We start from the raw sequence: 19,494 nt of genomic DNA, 5'->3' as shown, positions 1-19,494 counted from the left end.
ATTAGGTACTGTACATATAATTATATATTAATTATATATAAATTAGGTACTGTATATATAATTATATATTAACTTAATTTATTGTAACTTTATTATAATTATATATATGCTTTCTGCCGCCTGGCAACACGCTACGGAGATTTTAGGCTAGTAAGTTGAGTTTATTATCGTCTGTACAGTATGTAAATTAGGTACCGTAAGTCTAATACAGCACTAATTTTATACATTTCTTGTGAAAGAAACACTTCTTATTCAACGGCCATAAAAATTATTTATATTAATGATGTCTCCAAAGGTCAAGTTATTTTTCTGCGAAAAATTCGTTATCAGAAATCGCGGCCGCCGTTTCGTGTGCTGTTCCGCGACGAAGACAAGCTTTGAACAACGGGCGTAGTCGAATGGTGCACACTCGGTAAGTAATCCTATAATTTTTTGTTTATAGCATAGTTTATACAGATTATTCCCAAAAAATTATACGTGTTTTGGAAATGTTGAGTGGAATTAGTCTAGAATTGGTTAATTTTATAGAAGAAAACCTTTCAAACAGCCTTAGTCCGTAAAGTTTACACCTATCGGGCTGCGATTGGCTCATGTATTTAATCATTCCTACAACGTAAAATTCGATTAGCGTGGAACATATCTAAGCGTTATAGGGGGGTCTACTGTAATATATTTTGATGGTGAAAACCAAAGGCATGTAAATATCATTCTAAAGGATCAAAGTTCAATCTAGATTGTATCCTGAAGAATTTTTAGGATAGTCTGATTTGTTAGACCTCATCCATTATGGACTTGGCAAGCTCACAATGAACTCTTGGTGCATGCAGAACAAAAATATATATAACATAATAGTAATGGGAAATATTATTTCTCAGTTAAGTATTTGATGATGATTTTAAGAAATCTATAACATTTGGTATTTAAGTTAACAGTGATTTTACAGAATAAAGATAAAATTTGTCAAATGATCTGCCATATTATTGGGTTATAATAAAACTAGTCTATAATTAGATATAAACTTATTTGACTTGGGTAAGTGATTAGATCACTGTGATAATACTGCAGATCATTTGGCATTAATTAAATATTGGGTTTGTGAATTTATTTTGTATATGTATGTAAATATATATAAAATAGTTTTAATAATAATCTCTGCAATAAAATTAGTTTTATTAGAGATTTTTGGTATATTATTATTAAATTATACCCTAGGTTGTTCATTTCACATCAATGGATTATTCTACTTATATAATTTCTGAAAATTATGAAAATGTTGACATCAGTTCTGAGTTTTTTAAAATGATGTCTTATATAGTATTATTATATGTTATTTTTTCCCCAACTAGTTTCTTTTACTCGTAATGATGTTGGATTTCTCAAATGTTGGTGCTTTTCAGGTAAGCACCAATAATTTGGACTTTATAATGATGATGCTTCATACCAGAGAAATATAATAGTTGCATGTGTTTCATCTAATCTTCCTAATCAAACTAATTTGAATGAAGAGCATTCTATAGGGTATATGCAGCATGGCTACATTTATTGCCATTTTGCACGTTTCACTTAAATAACACATTTGTATTTATTAACAAATAGTGAATTTGTATACAATAACCTTTTAATTGTGCAGATGATTTTATATTGTAAATAAAAAGTATTGTTATCAAGTAATGTATAATTATCTACATTAGTTCTAATAAACAGTCAAAGATAAATTATTGTCTAGATCAGTGTTTCTCAACCTTTAAGGAATCGTCGCCCCTTCACTTCAAAATTCCAATGCCAAGGGACAAGGCTAACGCCAAATTCGTACTGCATTGAATAGACTAGTGACTAGTATAATGTTATTTGTTTAATTATTGTACGATATAACGAATAAAATATCTAATTATTCTTAATATGATGTTTTACTATATCGCCCAGAAAATTGTTTTTCGCCCCCCAAAATATAAATTGTTCCTAATTGCCCCCTCAACATGGAAAAATGCCCACATGGGGGCGATATCGCCCCCATAGAGAAACACTGGTCTAGATCATTAGTTCTCAACCAGGTTTCACAAACTTGCCGAGCTTCCCATGAAAAAAAAGTTAAGTTTTTATTGGCCGTTTATTCTAATGTACTCAATGTATTTCTTTACTCATAGATAATTCCAAGTTTACTACTTTATTCAATATTAAGCTTATTAGTTTTATTTAATTAATCTCATTAATCAAGGGATACCTGTAGTAAACATGGAATTGATTATAGATTTTTGAATATATTGTAGTTCCATGGCCTTAGAAAGGTTAAGAACCACTGATCTAGACAGTGAAGGGAGATTTATATTTTGATAATTTAAACTAGATAAAAAATTCTCTTTAGTAAAGTCAAATATTAAAATATAAGTTTATATAAAGTAAAAGATTAATAAATTAAATTTTAACTGAAATATTCAACTTTGGCTATTTGGTAATGATGATGTGGTAAATTTTTACTGTGATTAATTTCATTTCATTCAAAATAAATATTAAATTTACTAATATGTAAGTTATACAGCACATATTTTTTTTTCTTTTTTTTTTACTTAAACTATTAAATTCCATTATATTTTTGAGATATAAGGTTGTTAATAATCTACTTTATATTATTTAAAATAGTGTACAACACTGTTACCTTATTATTTTATCTAAAAATATAATTAAATCAATTGAGATTGTTATGTTTTTAATCTATTAATTTTTGTGTTATGTTAAATTATCATATAGTACATGAAAAATTTTCATTTAATCATAATATCATTTATGTTTCAACATGCTTTTTCAGTTAGTAGCATACTATACTAGTTTTCTAAACAATAATAAGCAGTATTTGCTTATTAAGATGTAAATGCAAAATCATTGGAGAATATTCAATCTATAATAATTTTAAAAGTTTGTAATCACTGAAATACATAAAGAATAAGAGGTAGGGCTGTTGAGAACTTGTATGGGGATCCTTTTATCATTAATATCATTTGTTCAAAAAAAAATTATATGAAAGGTTTCTTTTTTAACAAAAAGGGGGTTTTTAAGATTTTATTTTTTGTTAGTAAAAATAACATCAATATATGGATATGAATCACTTTCCCTAAGTTTTCTCTGAGCTCAGGGAAAATCCCCAGCTCCTCTTGACTGCCCTGCAAAGGGGATAGATACATTCTGGGACATAACAAGAGATCAAAATTTATTGTAAAGTCCACAATTCTTTGTGGGCAGTCCCATCCATTGAAAAAGCAGTTTGAAGCATCAACCTGACAGTTTTGTTTATTTTGTGAACATCTGAAACCCACTCAAAAATATGTTTGGTTTTGTATTTTAGATGATGATGACATGAACTTTCTTTGAATCTAGTTGTTTACATTCTATTTGATAAGCTTTATTCTAGTAAATAGTAAATGCTGACTAAGATAAAGTGAAAATATTGGAATGATCAGTATCATTTTTATGGTGTTAAGTTTAATAATGCCTGAATTGTTTTACATTAGTATTTCATTATTATATATGTTTTGCTGAATGTTATTGCATACGGATAAACATCATATTAATTTTTATATCATATACAGTAGAGTCCTGTACAATGCAGGGGATTCATTATGCATTACGGGAAATCGGGTTATCGAAACCTGCATTATCACATGATTTATGAAAGTTTAAACCTTGGCCTATAAGTTGAAAAAAAAAAACGCATACCTGTGATCGACATAATTTGAGGGCATTGCTTGCTTTATTTGCATGTTGTACGGGACTCTACTGTATTATAGATTAAAATGAAATTGCATTTTCAAAATTTATATTTCTCTCATTCAAAGTAAATATTATCTCAATGAGTTTTAAAAAATACATAAGTAGAATATTGTATTGTGTTTGTTAATTATAGATGCATCTTATAAATTAGTAGAGATTGATAACAAAAATTTATTTTTAATCTAAATCCAAAAAATAGTCATTATTATGACAAAATGCTTAAAATTATCTTAGGTCTCTTGATAAGCATTTTTTAATGCTTATCAAGAGACCATTTTACAATGTTAATGTTTACATGAACATAGTAAGATTGACCCCATCTGTGTTGCCACAACAATGGATTTTTGAGACATCATTTTAAGCAATACAGGTATTTTGTTTGTATTATTTGGGAGTAAAGTGTGATCAGTTTTATATTAGTACTTTAATTTACTTACTGAACAATTATTTTATATTATGCATTAAGTCTCTCATATAGCACTATGATACAAGGAAGTTTAGGAACACCAACATACAGTTTTCTGTTAAACTGCATTAATTTTTAAGCTTAAATTTCAATGTTGTATTTATGATAAAATACAAACTTAAAAATCTATATTTGATTGTACAAATACAATAGAAATACTTTTAAAATTGACTATGGCATCAGAAGTTTGCAGATTAGAAAAGAGTACAGGTAGCCCTTGGTTTACGCTGCAGTTCCGTTCCTACAAAAGCCAGCGCAAATTGAATCGGCGTAAAATGAACCCATATTTACACTGAGGTATAGGGTTAGGTTCCACATAAGTGAAAAATATGCAAATACAGTAATTTTGTTTATTAATACAATATAATACAAAGTACAAATAAATTTAATTTTTAAAATGTATTTTATCATAAAATAAAGTTAAATGTTTTTATTAAAAATTTTAGTTTCGGATCTCTTACATTTTTCGGAAAAAGTATCCATCTTTAATTGTTTACATTTTTGTTTTCTTTCATTGAGAATTTCGGAATATGGTCGAATGGATGCGACGATGCTCCTTTTTACATTCGCACTTCGCTCCCAATCATTGTCTAACTCACAAAGTTCAACCGTCAAACTTTCCATAGTTGAAAGGATACGTTAACCCGACGTAGAGCTACGGACGAGCGGAGACACTGATTGGTCGACCACCGGTCGCCGTAGCGCATATGTAAGGTCAGTTTGAGCGGGAAAATTAAGGAGAGATAGATATCGTCTGGCCAACGAGAAGTAGATTTGTCTCACTAACGATAGTTTGTGATCGCCGGAAGTGCTACTGCGTCGTAAGGTGTTTTCCTGAACGAACTGATACGGGATAAATTCAATGGCGCTATGGATTCGGACGCCATTTATTGGACTATTAAGTTTGATAACTTGACTCGTGGGTACCTAAACGTTTAGTATTTTAATATTAATTTAATGCAAATGTATACATACCCAATAATATTAAACAGAAAAAATAAATATATTCAATAAAAATCTTTGTTTTAACGAATGTACAATGTCGCGGCTCGGTAAATACGTCAACACTGAAACGAAAATCAGTCTGGCATAGGGAAAATCGGGGAATTACACAGCAAAATCACAAATTGTGCAGCGGCGTTATTGTGAATCGGCGTAAATTGAACCGGCGTAAACCGAGGGCTACCTGTATATCAGAATGCAGGACTCTATATGCATTGTTGAGTGTTTTATTTCTTTTCAACCTGTATGGATATATTTTGAATTTAAATCTTAGTCAAGTAAAAATTTGAGATAACACAAATTTCCTTTATATTTTAATAATTTTTGTCTTTACTGTTGCAAGAGAGCTATGAACTTGGTTAATGTCCATAAACAACTCACATTTCTTATGGTGCCAAAATAAAATAAGAAGCAATCTGCCTAAGTAGCTATTTAAAATAATATGTTTTCATATTGATTGGATTCTAATGGATTGTGTGTACTCAAGAATAACCAGTTAATCATTGCATTTCCAGTTTAAACTATTGTAAACTTCAGAGTTAGCATTTTTTTTAAAATTTGTATCAATATGGTTTCTCCTTATGTGTTTTTCATGAAATAAGTAAAATTTAAGCAACAACATAACTGATACATAGTATGTAATTTTCTCAAAAGTTGATTATACTATTTTCAAAGCCTTCACTATGTGTACAGGAAAAAGATTTAAATGTGACAGATATGTACTGTACATACAATACATAAATGCACTTGAGTTTACATTCACCCGATGATGTACTGTACACTGGATGAAGTGTAAGTTTGCATTATCTGTATACAGCCGACCCCCCCTATAATACTGTTGATAATTCCGTTTTATATGAATTCCATGTTGTAAAATCTAAGTGACTCGTACAACATGGAATTCATATAAAATGGAATTATCAACAGTGTTATAGGGGGTCAACTTGTATACTATTTTATAAAATGGACAATATTGCTTTTATTTTTTCATTTGTTGTGACTTTTTTACAATATAATCTCTCAACTTTTTCTCCTATAATACATTTAGTGTTAAATATCTACTTTAAACACAATGTAAATTATATCGTGCTGTAATATAACAAGATATTTAATTAGTAAGGCTAAATTTCTAGACACTAAAAATCATTAACAATTTTATTAGTTTAACTATTTATATGCCTAGATATTCTAGCTCTATACTTATTGATACTGAGTCTTATAAATTGAAAATATAAATAATTATTTCAGATCCTATTTACCTGTTTACTTAGCTAATATTTTGAATATATCTCATCAATCAAATTTAATTCAAGATTATTAATTTTTAAAACTTATGTATATAGGAGGCATGCAATTAAAACCCAGCCACAGTGAACATACAAGCAATATTCAATCTGGCAGATCGGCAATTTTTCTTCACGGTGGAATGGACACGCAAGGCAACATTTTCGATGACTTTTTTATATATCTTATTTAGAACATTTTTCAGTGTAAATGATAATTTTTTTTATTGTTGCATGAATTTTTTTAAAAAGTGATTATTTAAATAAAAATTAGTATTATTATAATGATAATAATGCGTTTGCTGTCTTCATTTAGTTGGTTTATATAACAACAAAAGTATCATCACCTTATTTCATATAATTATTTTTTGTACTACAGACTAATTAAAGACATGATTTAAAATTTTAAGAACATATATCTTGTGTATTCTGAAATCGTGTCTTCTTTTAGCTGTTTTTATCTTCATGACTAGGTGCATAGACAGACACGGCATTTCTACATCATCTTTATTTAGAATAGCCTATCGACCTATAGGATATTCCGAATAAAGATAATGTAGAAATGCCCTTTATCTATGCACCTAGTTGTAAAGATAAAAAAGAACATCTCTTATCTCGATTTTTATAATCTTCATGACTTTAAAATCAAAATTTATTTTACAACTATAAACACCAACAGAAAATGTTAATTTCAATCATCATACAATGCTTTATTTTATATTATCAAACTAGATGTTTGTTCAAAATATTCTTCAACTGTATAACTTTATTAAATAACTTTGATAAATTTGCATTGTAATGGTGATGCATTCATTTTGATCTTTTATGAAAAGTAATAAGTGCTAGATTAATTTGATGTCTGACAAATGATTTCAACAATGGTGAGAAGTAATTGAAAACTTGCATATCACAGTGCAAACAAATTCCTTTAACCGATATTCCTTATCTCACAACATTGAGATCAGAATGCTAAAAGATCCATTTCCACGTGCAATAATTAAAACTATGTGTAAATAATTTGATTGTGTTGAAAATCATATTTCACTTTGTTGTATTATAATCCAAGTAATTATTAATTAAATCTTATATTGAGCCAGTGCTTGATGATCATATACATACACACTGTATAATTCTCTTCAAAAGTTGCTTCTTGATCTATCCAAGAAACAACTTTCTATTGGATTCCTTCAAAACACCATGAAAGCTTGATTTGTGCACATTAATCAGTTGATTTCAGTTCTTGCACAAATTCAGCTGATGATGATAAACACACTGATAAATATGGTACTGCTGATAATACAGAAAGTTCACTCCCACCAATATGAACATCCTGGACCTCATATACAGTACAATACTTTAGCGATAGTTCAAATATCCTTCAAAATGAAACCATCAAAACAGTTTTGCACTACCCAATGCAACATACAATCCTTTTGTCCCAAAAAAAGTGAGTGTATGGTGTGCAGTACTGCAGAGAACAAAAAAGGTCATTTTATTCTATTCAACTTAGAATGCCAAGTTGTAACAACAGGATCTAGTTACCCAACTTGTCTTCTGCTAGCAAAGAAACAAATACTGGTTCTGGATCCAGCAAGATGGGGCACACATGCCATAATTCCCATGGAAATAGTTATGATGACATGCTGTAATTCTATAATGTGCTAAAAACCTTTTTTCAATGACTAGGATCCATCTGAACATCTGCTGGATTTTTTCCTTTGAAAGTGTGTTTATAAGGATAAGCTGAAAACTGTAAAACATCTAGAGATTAACATATACTATTTTGGAAATCCTGAATAGTATGTTATACATTATGTTAACAAGGAATGACACATGTAGGCCATAACACTACTACTTACCATCCTCTATTAAAGATAATTTTTGAAATTAGGGTTTCCTGACTGACTCTATAAACAAATACAACTGCTGTTTACAGAAATTCAGTAAAAACAATAAATATTTGTTTTAAATTATATACAAGGCAGAAATAATCTTTAAAAACAATAAAAACTAAAACCTTAAAAATTGTTGATGTTTTATTTTTTCACTTCCTTTTACCAAACACAAAGAACTAAGGAAACACAAAACAGAAAAATATTCTTTTTATTTTTCAAAACAAGTTATGCATTTCCGGTGATTTTACAAAAAAATTCTTTTACACCTCTCTTCAGGCTGTAAACAAAAATATATAAATATAAATGCATTAGCTTGCTTTGAGATTATTTAAATTTATATTCTAAAAATTATATTCTGTAATTTATAAAGTAGAATGTAAATTTAAATACAGTCGACCCCCCTATAATTACGGTCCCAATAATTACGATTCCTATAAAACTGCGAAAAAATTGTGACAGTATCCATAAAAACAGTAAAAACCCCCTATAATTACGTTAAACGTCATCGGGCAGCCAAACTACTTTCCCGCTGTCCGTAGTGCCACGCTACGGAGAGATTTCTATCATCTGGACAGTATTATATAAATTAGGTACTGTACATATAATTATATATTAATTATATATAAATTAGGTACTGTATATATAATTATATATTAACTTATTGTAACTTTGTTATAATTAAATATATAATTTCCGCCGTCTAGCGTAGCGCCACGCTACGGAGATTTTTACGCTAACTATCGTCTGTACAGTATGTAAATTAGGTACCGTAAGTCTAATACAGTACTGTAATTTTATACATTTCTTGTGAAAGAAACATTTCTTATTCAACGGCGATTAAAATTATTTATATTAATGATGTCTCCGAATTTCAACAAAGTTTTCGCAGAAAAATAAGTTATCAGAACTCAGCCGTGGTTTGGTGTGCTGCTTCGCAACGAAAACAAGCTTTAGCAATGGGGTTGTCGAATGGTGCGTACTCGGTAAGTAATCCTACAATTTTTTGTTTATAGCGTAGTTTATACGGATTATTTCCAAAAAATATATACGTATTTTGGAAATGTTGAGTCGGATTAGTCTAGAATCGATTAATTTTATGGAAGAAAACCTTTCAATCAGCCGTAGTCCGTAAACTTTACACGTGTCAGGCTGTGATTGGAATGACTCGTAAGAAATCGGATTCCTAAAAAATGGAACGTATCTATGATCTTATAGAGGGGGGGGTCGACTGTAATCTCAAAGCAAACTATACATTTATATTTATATATTTTTGTTTACAGCCTGAAGAGAGGTGTAAAAGAACTTTTTTGTAAAATCATGGGAAATGCATAGCTTGTTTTGAAAAAGAAAAATATTTTGAGTTTTCCTTTTAAGTACTTTGTCTCTAATAAAAGGAAGTTGAGAAGTAAAACAAAGGTTTTAAATTTTATTGTTTTTAATAAGTTTCTGTATTCGAAGAATTGCAAGCAAATATTGTAACTAAAAGAAAAAAAATCCTTGTGAATAATATGTATGAAAGTAAGGTGCTAGTAACTATATATAATGTGGGAACAAAGTCCCATCACCGCTATAAAAAATTAAATATATATATTCAATTTAAATAAAAAACACATGGCTGATGGTATTTACATTTAGTAAAAAAAATGGCTTGACAGTATTTACATTTATTGTTTATTTATTATTTTTACTTAAATTTATTATTATGTAGTGGCAGGAGCACCAGAGGACGCTTTGCCATATTTTGCATTTTTTATTGCTGAGGCAGTAGCCTTAAAAGGAATGTTGTCTCCTTATCTTTGTGAATTTTTATGGACTGCTGATGGTATAAAACAACAGAAGAGAAACGGTAGCAAAGGTTCTATCTTTGTGAAAAAGTTGTATTTATATTTATTGTATATTTATTAAATATACAGTAGAGCATCGATTATTTGAATATAAATCAACCAAAATGTCAATTAACCAAAAGCTTTCCAGTCAGTAAATTTAAATTTTCACTAGTGCTGTGGTGCTGTAATCTTTGTCTATGTCTTGGGCTACTCCAATATTATTTTTGTTGGTGCACGTTTTAGCTGGCAACACTGGCGCAACCATGAGAGGGTACTTAAGGATGTGCCAGATTTGAACGAGTTTCAACATGGGATAGGTTAATGTATTTTTTCGTACATAATCGGTTATCTGAAAAATCTATTTCCGAACAACTCCAGTCCCCAATTGATTTGGATAATTGATGCTCTACTGTATTCCATTTATTGTTCGTTTCAGATAAAGGACATGAAAAATGGCCAATTCAAGTAACTACACTATTGAATACTGTATAATCACTATTCGTTGGGTTTCTAAAAGGAAAAGAGAGGAAAACAATGGAAGAGATGCATGCAGACTTTTAGCAAAGATTTGGACAACAGACTCCTTCAAAAAGAGTGCTTTTTTGGTGATAACATAAGATTTTTACAAAAGATAATGAAGGGTTTGTCACTTCTTCAATTATGTGTGAAAAACATAGTGAATAAGTTGAAGAGTAAGTATTGAAATCAATCCAGAAATGTTCTGTGAAACTGTGTACATCCCAAATGACAATGTGTAAGCTTATTCTTTGCACTACCTGTTGTAAAAATCTTATGCTCCCATCAGAAATTTTTTATTTTGCAGAAGGTTGCACACACTTCCATTGTTTTTGTTTCTTTCCCTTTTACCTAGAAATCCAACAACTAGTAATTAAGTATTCTTCAATGGTATTTTTACTTGTATAAGCCATTGTTCATATGATTAATATTTTGTGCCTGCCCAATGCTTACTACCACATCAGAATTATTGGTTAGCACTAAAGCCTTATATACATAACAGTTTCAATAAGAGAAATTAAACATAAATTCACAAAATATTTTGATATATTTAGTTGCTAGAAAGTTGTATCATTATCTATATCAGTGTTTCTCAACCTCTAACGAATCATTCACTTCAAAATTCTGCTGAGGGCCAAGGCTAACTCCAAATTCGTACAGCATTGAATAGTTATAATGTTTTGTTTAATTATTGTACGATATAACGAATAAAATATCTAATTATTCTTAATATAATGTTTTACTATATTGCCCAGAAAATTGTTTTTGTCCTCCAAAATATAAATTGTTACTAATTGCACCCTCAACATGGAAAAACACCCACATGGGGGCGATATCGCCCCTGTTGAAAAACACTGATCTATATTAAAATTATTAAGCTAACTGATTACTTTACTTTCAATACAATTATCAAAAATAACAGGAAAATATAAATTAGTTTCTTATGAATATTCAAACTGTAAGGCATTTTCCCACAAACAATTGTGTACAATCATTTTCTTATTAAAAAGTCATTGATAAACAGAAACACATTTTACTTTATTACAATTATTTGTTCCAGTCAAATACAAGATAATTAAGACTATATACATAATGTAAGCCATGAAATTTTTGCACTTGGTTGAGAGATCCATCATCACAACCATGTGATAAAATAAGTACAGGATTGTGATTTTTTTGGTATTATGTACTAAGTCCAACAGTGTCAAACTAATTCCAAAACCTAAAACAGAAATTTGTTCTATACAATTTAATCATTTTAAAATTTTAAATTAAATGAAATGAAAATTTATCTTACTTTGATTGTTCCTTGACTGTTTGCAGCAACAACTACATTTGAACCCTAAACAAGCAAAGTTTACTTAAATACTGTAGTAAAGAAAAATAATTTAAGAGAGCAGAAAATATAAATGTTCTTACCATCCTCCAACAAACAGCACTGACAAATTCACTAGTATCATCATCTTTTCTATCTTTTTCCTTTTAAAATAAAAATATAATTTAAACAGAGTGAATAATTTAAAGAAATTTTACTTATATTATTAAAACAAATGTAATTTTCATTTCATAAAGCTCTTATAGTAAAACCTGGTTATTAGAAAAATGTTTAATATGTTTTATTTTCTAGGCCCCATGTAATGAAATGCTATTTTCTTTGAACCTGGTAAAATCACAAAAATGAATAAATGAAATAAAATACCATTCAATAAATTTAGAAATATAAACATATACCCAGAAATAAATTTCAAACTCTCCATTTATGACTGTTGTCTTTAACAAAGCAACCCTTCTTCATCTATAAAACTGTGGATAGTCATAAGGGAGAACGCATGAACAATTAGAAGCAGCTAAACTTCTTACTCTTAAACAGTTTTTAAGAGTTGTAGGAATAATGGGCCAATTTAAAATTTAAATGTCAATGAATTTCATTTGGTTTAAATATAACTTCAAATCATTTAACAAAACTGATTTTTTTAGGTTCCTGTCCCCTTAACATTCAGAAACTGAAATTATGCTTTTTATTGGTTGCAAATTTCAACTGTGAAACAATTTTGAACTTAAAATTTTGGGGGATTAATTTTCAAATTTATGCTGTGCCTAATTAGAAAAAAATTCAGCAAAAAACAAATGCTTTTAATCATTCCTCAAATATTTTTGTTTTTGAGGAGTGATTAAAAGCATTAAATCGTAACATTGATTCAACACAGCACTCTTTCCAGCACATCCAATACAAAACATAATAGAATTTTTTTCCATTCTTTAACCATTAGATCTTTCTTTATATGTTATGCTATTGGAAAGAGAAGAGAAAAGAAACTAAAATCAACCTTTCACAGGTTAGTACAGTAGATTTATCTGATAGTAGTTGATAAAAATATTAAACAAGAAATTTATGAGTGATTTGGAACTATTAATATATGAAATACAAAACAATGTCAACAAACTAAAATACAATAAATTATGGTAAACAGTAAAGTAAAATAAAATACAAAGTTTTTCTTGTGAGTATAATCATCATCCAATATTATATCCAGTACATATAAAGCCAAATAAATAGTTTTTGTCATTCTATTCTAATGGTGAATGAATTTTTTTTTATTAGGTACGTATTTATACTTCAAATACAGTAAATAAAATTATTTCATATTAGAAATTTTTTGTGAATTTTAACAAAAAGTCAATATATTAAAATACAGTAGAGCCTCGATTATCCGACCCCCGATTAACCGTCACCTCGGTTAACCGACCGTCCTAGTCAGCAAATTTCAAATGTCCGCTAGTGATGTGGCGCTACAATATTTGGCTATGTCTTGGCTACTGTAATATTATTTTTACGTGTTTTAGCTGGCAACACTGGATGGACCATGAAAGGGAGCCAGAGGCTTAATTTTCTAATTTTTAATGATACAATAGCGACGATTATTATTTTAAAAAATTTTGTTAGGCTTAACATCGATGAAAATTCGACGGGAAGTAGGTTAATAGCAATATACTAATTACATGGGATATAATAATATACTACACTAATAATGGATTTTTTCATACTTTTCAGTTATCCGACTTTTTAATTATCCAACCAACCCCAATCGGGTCGGATAATCAAGGCTCTACTGTATCTCTAATTCATCTTAATAGTGCCATCTACTAAGGAAAATTTTTAACATTTTGCCTATTTAGATGGATGAGAAAAATACAAATAAAGTCGATTCCACTTTAAGAATGTTATTTTCCTGGATTTGACCTTTATTTGTAGGATTCTCATCCATCTAAATATGCAAAAATGTTAAATTTTCGTTAGGAGATGGTACTATTGTGAAAAGAAGATAAAATATCTTTAATATATCTGTCTTTTTGAAAAATTCACAAAAGCTTCTAAAGCAGAGCTGCCCAATTCATTTTGGAGGCAGGTTATAATTTCAATTACATGTCACCCAGTGGGCCACCTAGTGAATCATACTTGCTTACACTCATGATTCTTCTATAAATGGATAGGTATTGAATCAAACAAAGCTTTAAGTTGCACATGTTTTAATCATACCTAATAAAAAAATACATCAATGAGACCTATGAAGGGGTTTATTAGCTAATAACTTTTCAATATTTGGTGACAACAATTCAATTTTAATACACAAAAGTCGACTCAAAACTAATAGAACAAGTGTAATAAATGTGTAGGTTAGGTATTAACAGTGGTGTGGCAGTGGCTCAAGACATAGTTCATTCTGCATTCGATCAATCACGTGGTGGTTGACATTATTGGTGACAACTGACCACTACTGTGGGTGGGCAAATTCAAATGTGTTGGCGGGCCATGGGCCTGAGTTTGGGCAGTCTTGTTCTAAAATATAAACTTTTATCAAAATCACTTCATTTATATACTTTTCCAACATAACATTATATTAGGTATAATTATAAAGATGCTTAAAATTGATATTTAGTCAATTTATACATAAATGATAGTGAATTAACATTTATGTGTAAGGGGAGGCTCATCTGTAAAGATAGGAAGTTTCCAGTTATATGCTTTTTCAGACTGTCCCTTCAAAAACAATAATAATTTTACTGTATATACAATTTGTGATAGAATTCTGTGTGTAAACCATCAAAAAATTTTGGTGTGTGTGTCTGTGTGTATAAATTGTGTACAATATGATTCTCATATATTACATAAATTCTATAAGAAAATTAATTTTTGATATCAGACACGGAATAAGCTAAAATGGAAGTTATACAATTTTAGTTAGTATTCCTCTCAGATACCCAATTAAATAACATTATTCACTTAAATTTAAAAAAAGTGGATGTCACATTCTGTTTTTGATATAATAATAGAAAGGTAATTTACACAGATAAAAATATACTGCCTGAATAAAATTGAAACATTAAAAACCATGTTTTTAAGCTGTTATACCTCTTCCATAAAAATGGAAATGAAATGGAACATCTTATGTACCCTCTGAATGTCATAATCATTGACAATAGTATTAATTTGCAATTTAAAGTCAAATTGAAAAAACTGTGGTTAAAGAATTATAAGTACAGGAGCTCTCCTACTTACAAATTAGATTCCAAAGGTCAAAAACTAACTTAGAAAGTACATTTGTACACAGAAGAACTAGAGAGATTGCAGCCAAAGTTCAAACATTAAACTTGCACAGCAAGCAGAAGTACACCTTTCACATTTAAACTCCAAGCAAAACATATTGCACCCATGTTCACATCGCACACTGATTCATGGGATATTGTGGAAAAATGGCAGAAACATTCAAGAGCAACAAAGGTTACAAGCAAAGGTAAATAAACAAATTAAAACTATTTCTAGAAATTTACAAACAAATTATGCTGTTGACAGTAGATGATGCTGTGAAAGAACAAATCTGTTTCTACAGTGTTATAATAAGCTGTTATGAACACAAATATATAAAAATTCCATAGACACTTCATATCGCTTGCAAAAAAATTAAATAATTTTGGGATTAAAAATGTCTGTTTCTTTACAATGCTATTCATAAATGCTTAAATAGTCATAATTTTAACCCAAAACACAGAAAAATGCAGATGTTTAAGCCAAACTTCTTCTTGCCATGCTTGATGTTCCAAATGGTATTGTCAAACTTCTAGGCTTACAAGATGGCAGCGCTCGATGTTCACATTTTAGAGACAAAAACTTTGGCCACAATCTCTCTACTATGTATTGTTAGTGTTTGATCCTTCAATATACTGAACAGAATACATTAACTTGTTCACCCACTTGCAACTGCTTAGTAGCAGATGTTACAAATACAGTTTTTTCAATGTTTGCAATTCTACAAACTACCCCAGGTTGGGAAATACTGTAGAATCTTGATAACATTTGCATTTTAGAAAAATATTTGACAACATATTTATGCTCATCATTGTTTCAGTTTCTATGACGTAGTTTTAATGACTAAAACTGAACTAATTAAGAGATGGTAATAAAAAGAGCATGTTTTCAAAATAACAAAATTTCAGAACTTTTTAAATGAAAACATATGGATAGCTGGATGGCCAAGATGACAAAGGATTCAGTCTCTGTCACTCTGGATGATTTTGAACTGAATCAGTACAAGTTTGTCCCATACAAATTAGAACTTTCATTCATTACTCAGCCATCCCCAGTGTGGGTCTGGCCAAACTCATGTATATGATTAAAAGGTCCTATTATAGTCCACTGGCAGAATGAGAACATATGTATAAAATAAAATTGCTTTACAATAAGAAATTGATTAAAGTTTCCTTTTATTAATAATTGACTAACTGTTTTAAAAATTTCTCTTGAACTAACTGTGATATACAGAACACTTGTCATTTGACAGACAGTAGAATATCTAAATTTTAATTTAAACACAAAGTATTTTGTAATATAAGTTCATTTTTTACATAGAAAATTTTGATTATTTTAAAAACTTGTTTATCTGATTAAACTTATAATAGCAGCAGCAGCATTTAGGATTTTTACATTTATGCTCTAAGAAAAAATTAAACAGAATTTGAAAATTAGATGAAGCCAATCAACACCAAGAAGTCTTCCTTTATAGAGACAACTTTTTAAGCTAGTAATAAAAAATCATTGCTGTAAGGAAGACTCTGAATGGAAATGTGAAGATGCATTTAATTTCTTATACATATTTTTAATGTGTAAAATACTGTCAGCCATTTTAATTATGAATTTGAAAACATTTGATCAGTCAAATATTAATTATTACAGTTCAATGAACAACTGAAATTTTTTTATTTTAAAACTAAAAATTTTAAAAACATTTAAGAAAGTTACTTACAAGAACACTTCTGACTGTATCAAATCTAAATGTTAAAACTTGTTTTGACAAACCCTTATAATATATGTACAAAGCGTTGTTTTCACTTCCTGAAGAAAAACATTTAAAAAAATCAATTTTGTTATAATTCAAGAATAATAAATTACATACAGTGTAAATAATATACAGTGTAAAAAATACATTAGGAACTAATTTATATATTAAAAAGACATGGCTTTAATTTTGGTTTTGAATGCAATTTTTCAGTCTAGAACAGTGATTCTCAAACTTTTTCGATCCACCCCCCTTTGTTCCATAAAGTTATACCCAACGCCCCCTAACCCATTTTCTCTTGTGAGAGAAAAGGATTGGAAATATTCTTAGGAAAACTTTTCTATGAATCTCACACTTTGTGCCCTTACTGTACATTGTTCTCATCATCTGGAAACCATTAAACGCAATGTTTCCTCTTATCAGCCCCAATTTTGCCTTTGGTCACCGTTCAATACCCTGCCTCTATCATAGATCTATTCATCGCACCAGAAGGGGGCGTTATTGCTTACTTTGAGAAACGCTGAGCTAAAATAAAAGTCAATGTGTTAGAAATATTCAAGTTGTGACCTTCAATAAAAAATATATAAAATGTCAACATTTTATATATATTCCGTCGAATTTTTATATATAGAATTTGTCTGCCGTCGCCCCTCTATACTTCCTTAACGCCCCCCAATTCTCTTTGAGCCTTCTACTGCCCCCCTGAAAGCCTCCAGCGCCCACAAGGGGGCGTTATCGCCCACTTTGAGAAACGCTGGTCTAGAAGATTAATCTCACTTTGACAATTATTCAGAAATCAATTTGATTATTCAATCTGATTTTCAATTATTTAAAGTCTGATTTTATAAAGATTTAGAGATTCCGTAACTTTTTATTTAAAGCTGATACTTACCACAAGCAATATAATCACCATCAGTTGCTAAACCAACAAAATTCTTTTCGTTCAGATGACCTTTAAAGGAACGGAGACAATGTGGCTTATCAACATTCCACAGTTTAAGCTGGCTGTCTGTGGAACTAAATTATAAAAACAAAATTGTATTTTTATAGAAATTATTTCTGAAATAATTCATTATTGAGTACTTACGCTGAAACAACCTCTGTTGGATTTAAAAATTTAACATATGATACAGCTTTTTTGTGACCTTTAAATACACCTAATGGCTGCTTTACATTCCTCAAATCATAATAATGTACACAGTGATCTATAAGAAGAAAAACATTGAATATAATCAAATTTCATACAATACTTTATACAATTACAAAAAATGTTTTGAAAAGATTTAATTCTTAAAAATCATCATCATATAATAATAATTCCATAATTATGCAAAAATATAATTGGAACTTTCATGAAAAGTTCATAATTTAAAGTAATCTTTAATTAATCAAGTGTAAAGTAATCTGCATCAATCTGATTCAAAATTCTTTAAATTGGTTTTAAGTTTACAACATTCAAATTACAATATTAAGTTTACAAGTTATTAATAACTTTCATTCACAATGCCAGCTTGATGATCATTTGCACCTGAGACAAAACTGACTTTTGCCACCCACTTCCAGAATAGCTGTCAATAAAGAGCACTTCTAGCCAGGACTATTAAGGAAAGCTGGGATTTTTCCCCAGGTCCAGAGGAAACTGAAGGGCCCATAGTGTCCTATAAATTATTATTTTTACTAACAAAAAATAAAATCTTTAATACTGCTTTTAATTAATAAAAAAGCACTAATTATGCATTTCACTTGTTAAAAACAAAAAAAAAAAGGCAAAAGGGGCTTGCTTTACCCTGGACTCCATATGAAGCTTTTGACTGCATTATACTAATAGTACTGGCACTCTTGTATCAGTTATTTGCAAAGAACTATAAGTACATTTATGTCTCAAACTTCTCTGCATTTGGCTTTTTATTTATTTATTTCTCCTTTTGTACCTGTCTCATTTTTCCATTTGAGGCAGTCTCTTCATCACCTCATCCTTCAAGCCAGCCAGCATATTCTAAAACATATCAGCTAAATTATTCATATTAAAACAATTAGCTAAATTATACTATGAAACTTTGCTTATTATTATTATATTATATTTGTGTTAACAGTACAAGGCATTTTTAAGTTCTCCAAGTTATTGTTATAGTTACATGTTGAAGCTGATAACTGATAATGATTGCCATGTTAACATTCTTAACTTGTGCTTAATGTTAAAACATTATACTGCAAACAGGAACAATCAAGTTGCTGGCATTTCTTGCTTCAACTGTATGCTAGCTGTGATTAATTAAAAGTGGTAGCAGGCTGTAGAGAACTGAATCAAAGATAAGAAGAAAACCAGTAATCTTCAAATGCATTTCTGCATCACCTAATTTTCAAAAATTGATGTCTTTCATACCTCTTTTTTTATTTTTAGGTCTACCTACT

The 19,494-nt window shown here is 29.5% G+C and overlaps 2 protein-coding genes across 5 annotated transcripts in view; one reads left to right on the top strand and one right to left on the bottom strand.

The window, feature by feature from the left end:
- The window catches only part of LOC111621816 (rab9 effector protein with kelch motifs-like), a 29,942-nt gene extending 22,823 nt beyond the window's left edge, over window positions 1–7,119 (top strand). For 3 of the 4 annotated variants that reach the window (XM_023364095.1, XM_023364069.1, XM_023364077.1), the window contains 2 exons: window positions 1,347–1,397; window positions 6,574–7,119. In XM_023364095.1, the coding sequence (XP_023219863.1) occupies window positions 1,347–1,397; window positions 6,574–6,707 (185 nt within the window). In that variant the 3' untranslated portion in view covers window positions 6,708–7,119. The remainder of the gene's footprint in view (window positions 1–1,346; window positions 1,398–6,573) is intronic. The other variant, XM_023364086.1, reaches the window with a different exon arrangement.
- Window positions 7,120–10,554: 3,435 nt separating this feature from the next.
- Window positions 10,555–19,494, bottom strand: part of LOC111621623 (E3 ubiquitin-protein ligase RFWD2-like) — a 75,613-nt gene continuing 66,673 nt past the window's right edge. The window contains exons 14-19 of the mRNA XM_023363822.1: window positions 18,170–18,287; window positions 17,975–18,099; window positions 17,050–17,138; window positions 12,170–12,229; window positions 12,048–12,092; window positions 10,555–11,972 (exon numbers count right to left, since the gene is read on the bottom strand). Of these exons, the coding sequence (XP_023219590.1) occupies window positions 11,955–11,972; window positions 12,048–12,092; window positions 12,170–12,229; window positions 17,050–17,138; window positions 17,975–18,099; window positions 18,170–18,287 (455 nt within the window). The 3' untranslated portion in view covers window positions 10,555–11,954. The remainder of the gene's footprint in view (window positions 11,973–12,047; window positions 12,093–12,169; window positions 12,230–17,049; window positions 17,139–17,974; window positions 18,100–18,169; window positions 18,288–19,494) is intronic.

This window comes from Centruroides sculpturatus, unplaced genomic scaffold, assembly GCF_000671375.1.
Source record: "Centruroides sculpturatus isolate CEXI.00-Female unplaced genomic scaffold, Cexi_2.0 scaffold35, whole genome shotgun sequence".
NCBI classification, from domain to species: domain Eukaryota; kingdom Metazoa; phylum Arthropoda; class Arachnida; order Scorpiones; family Buthidae; genus Centruroides; species Centruroides sculpturatus.
The sequence above is the reverse complement of the archived record's forward strand: the minus strand, read 5'-3'. Positions and strand labels throughout refer to the sequence as shown.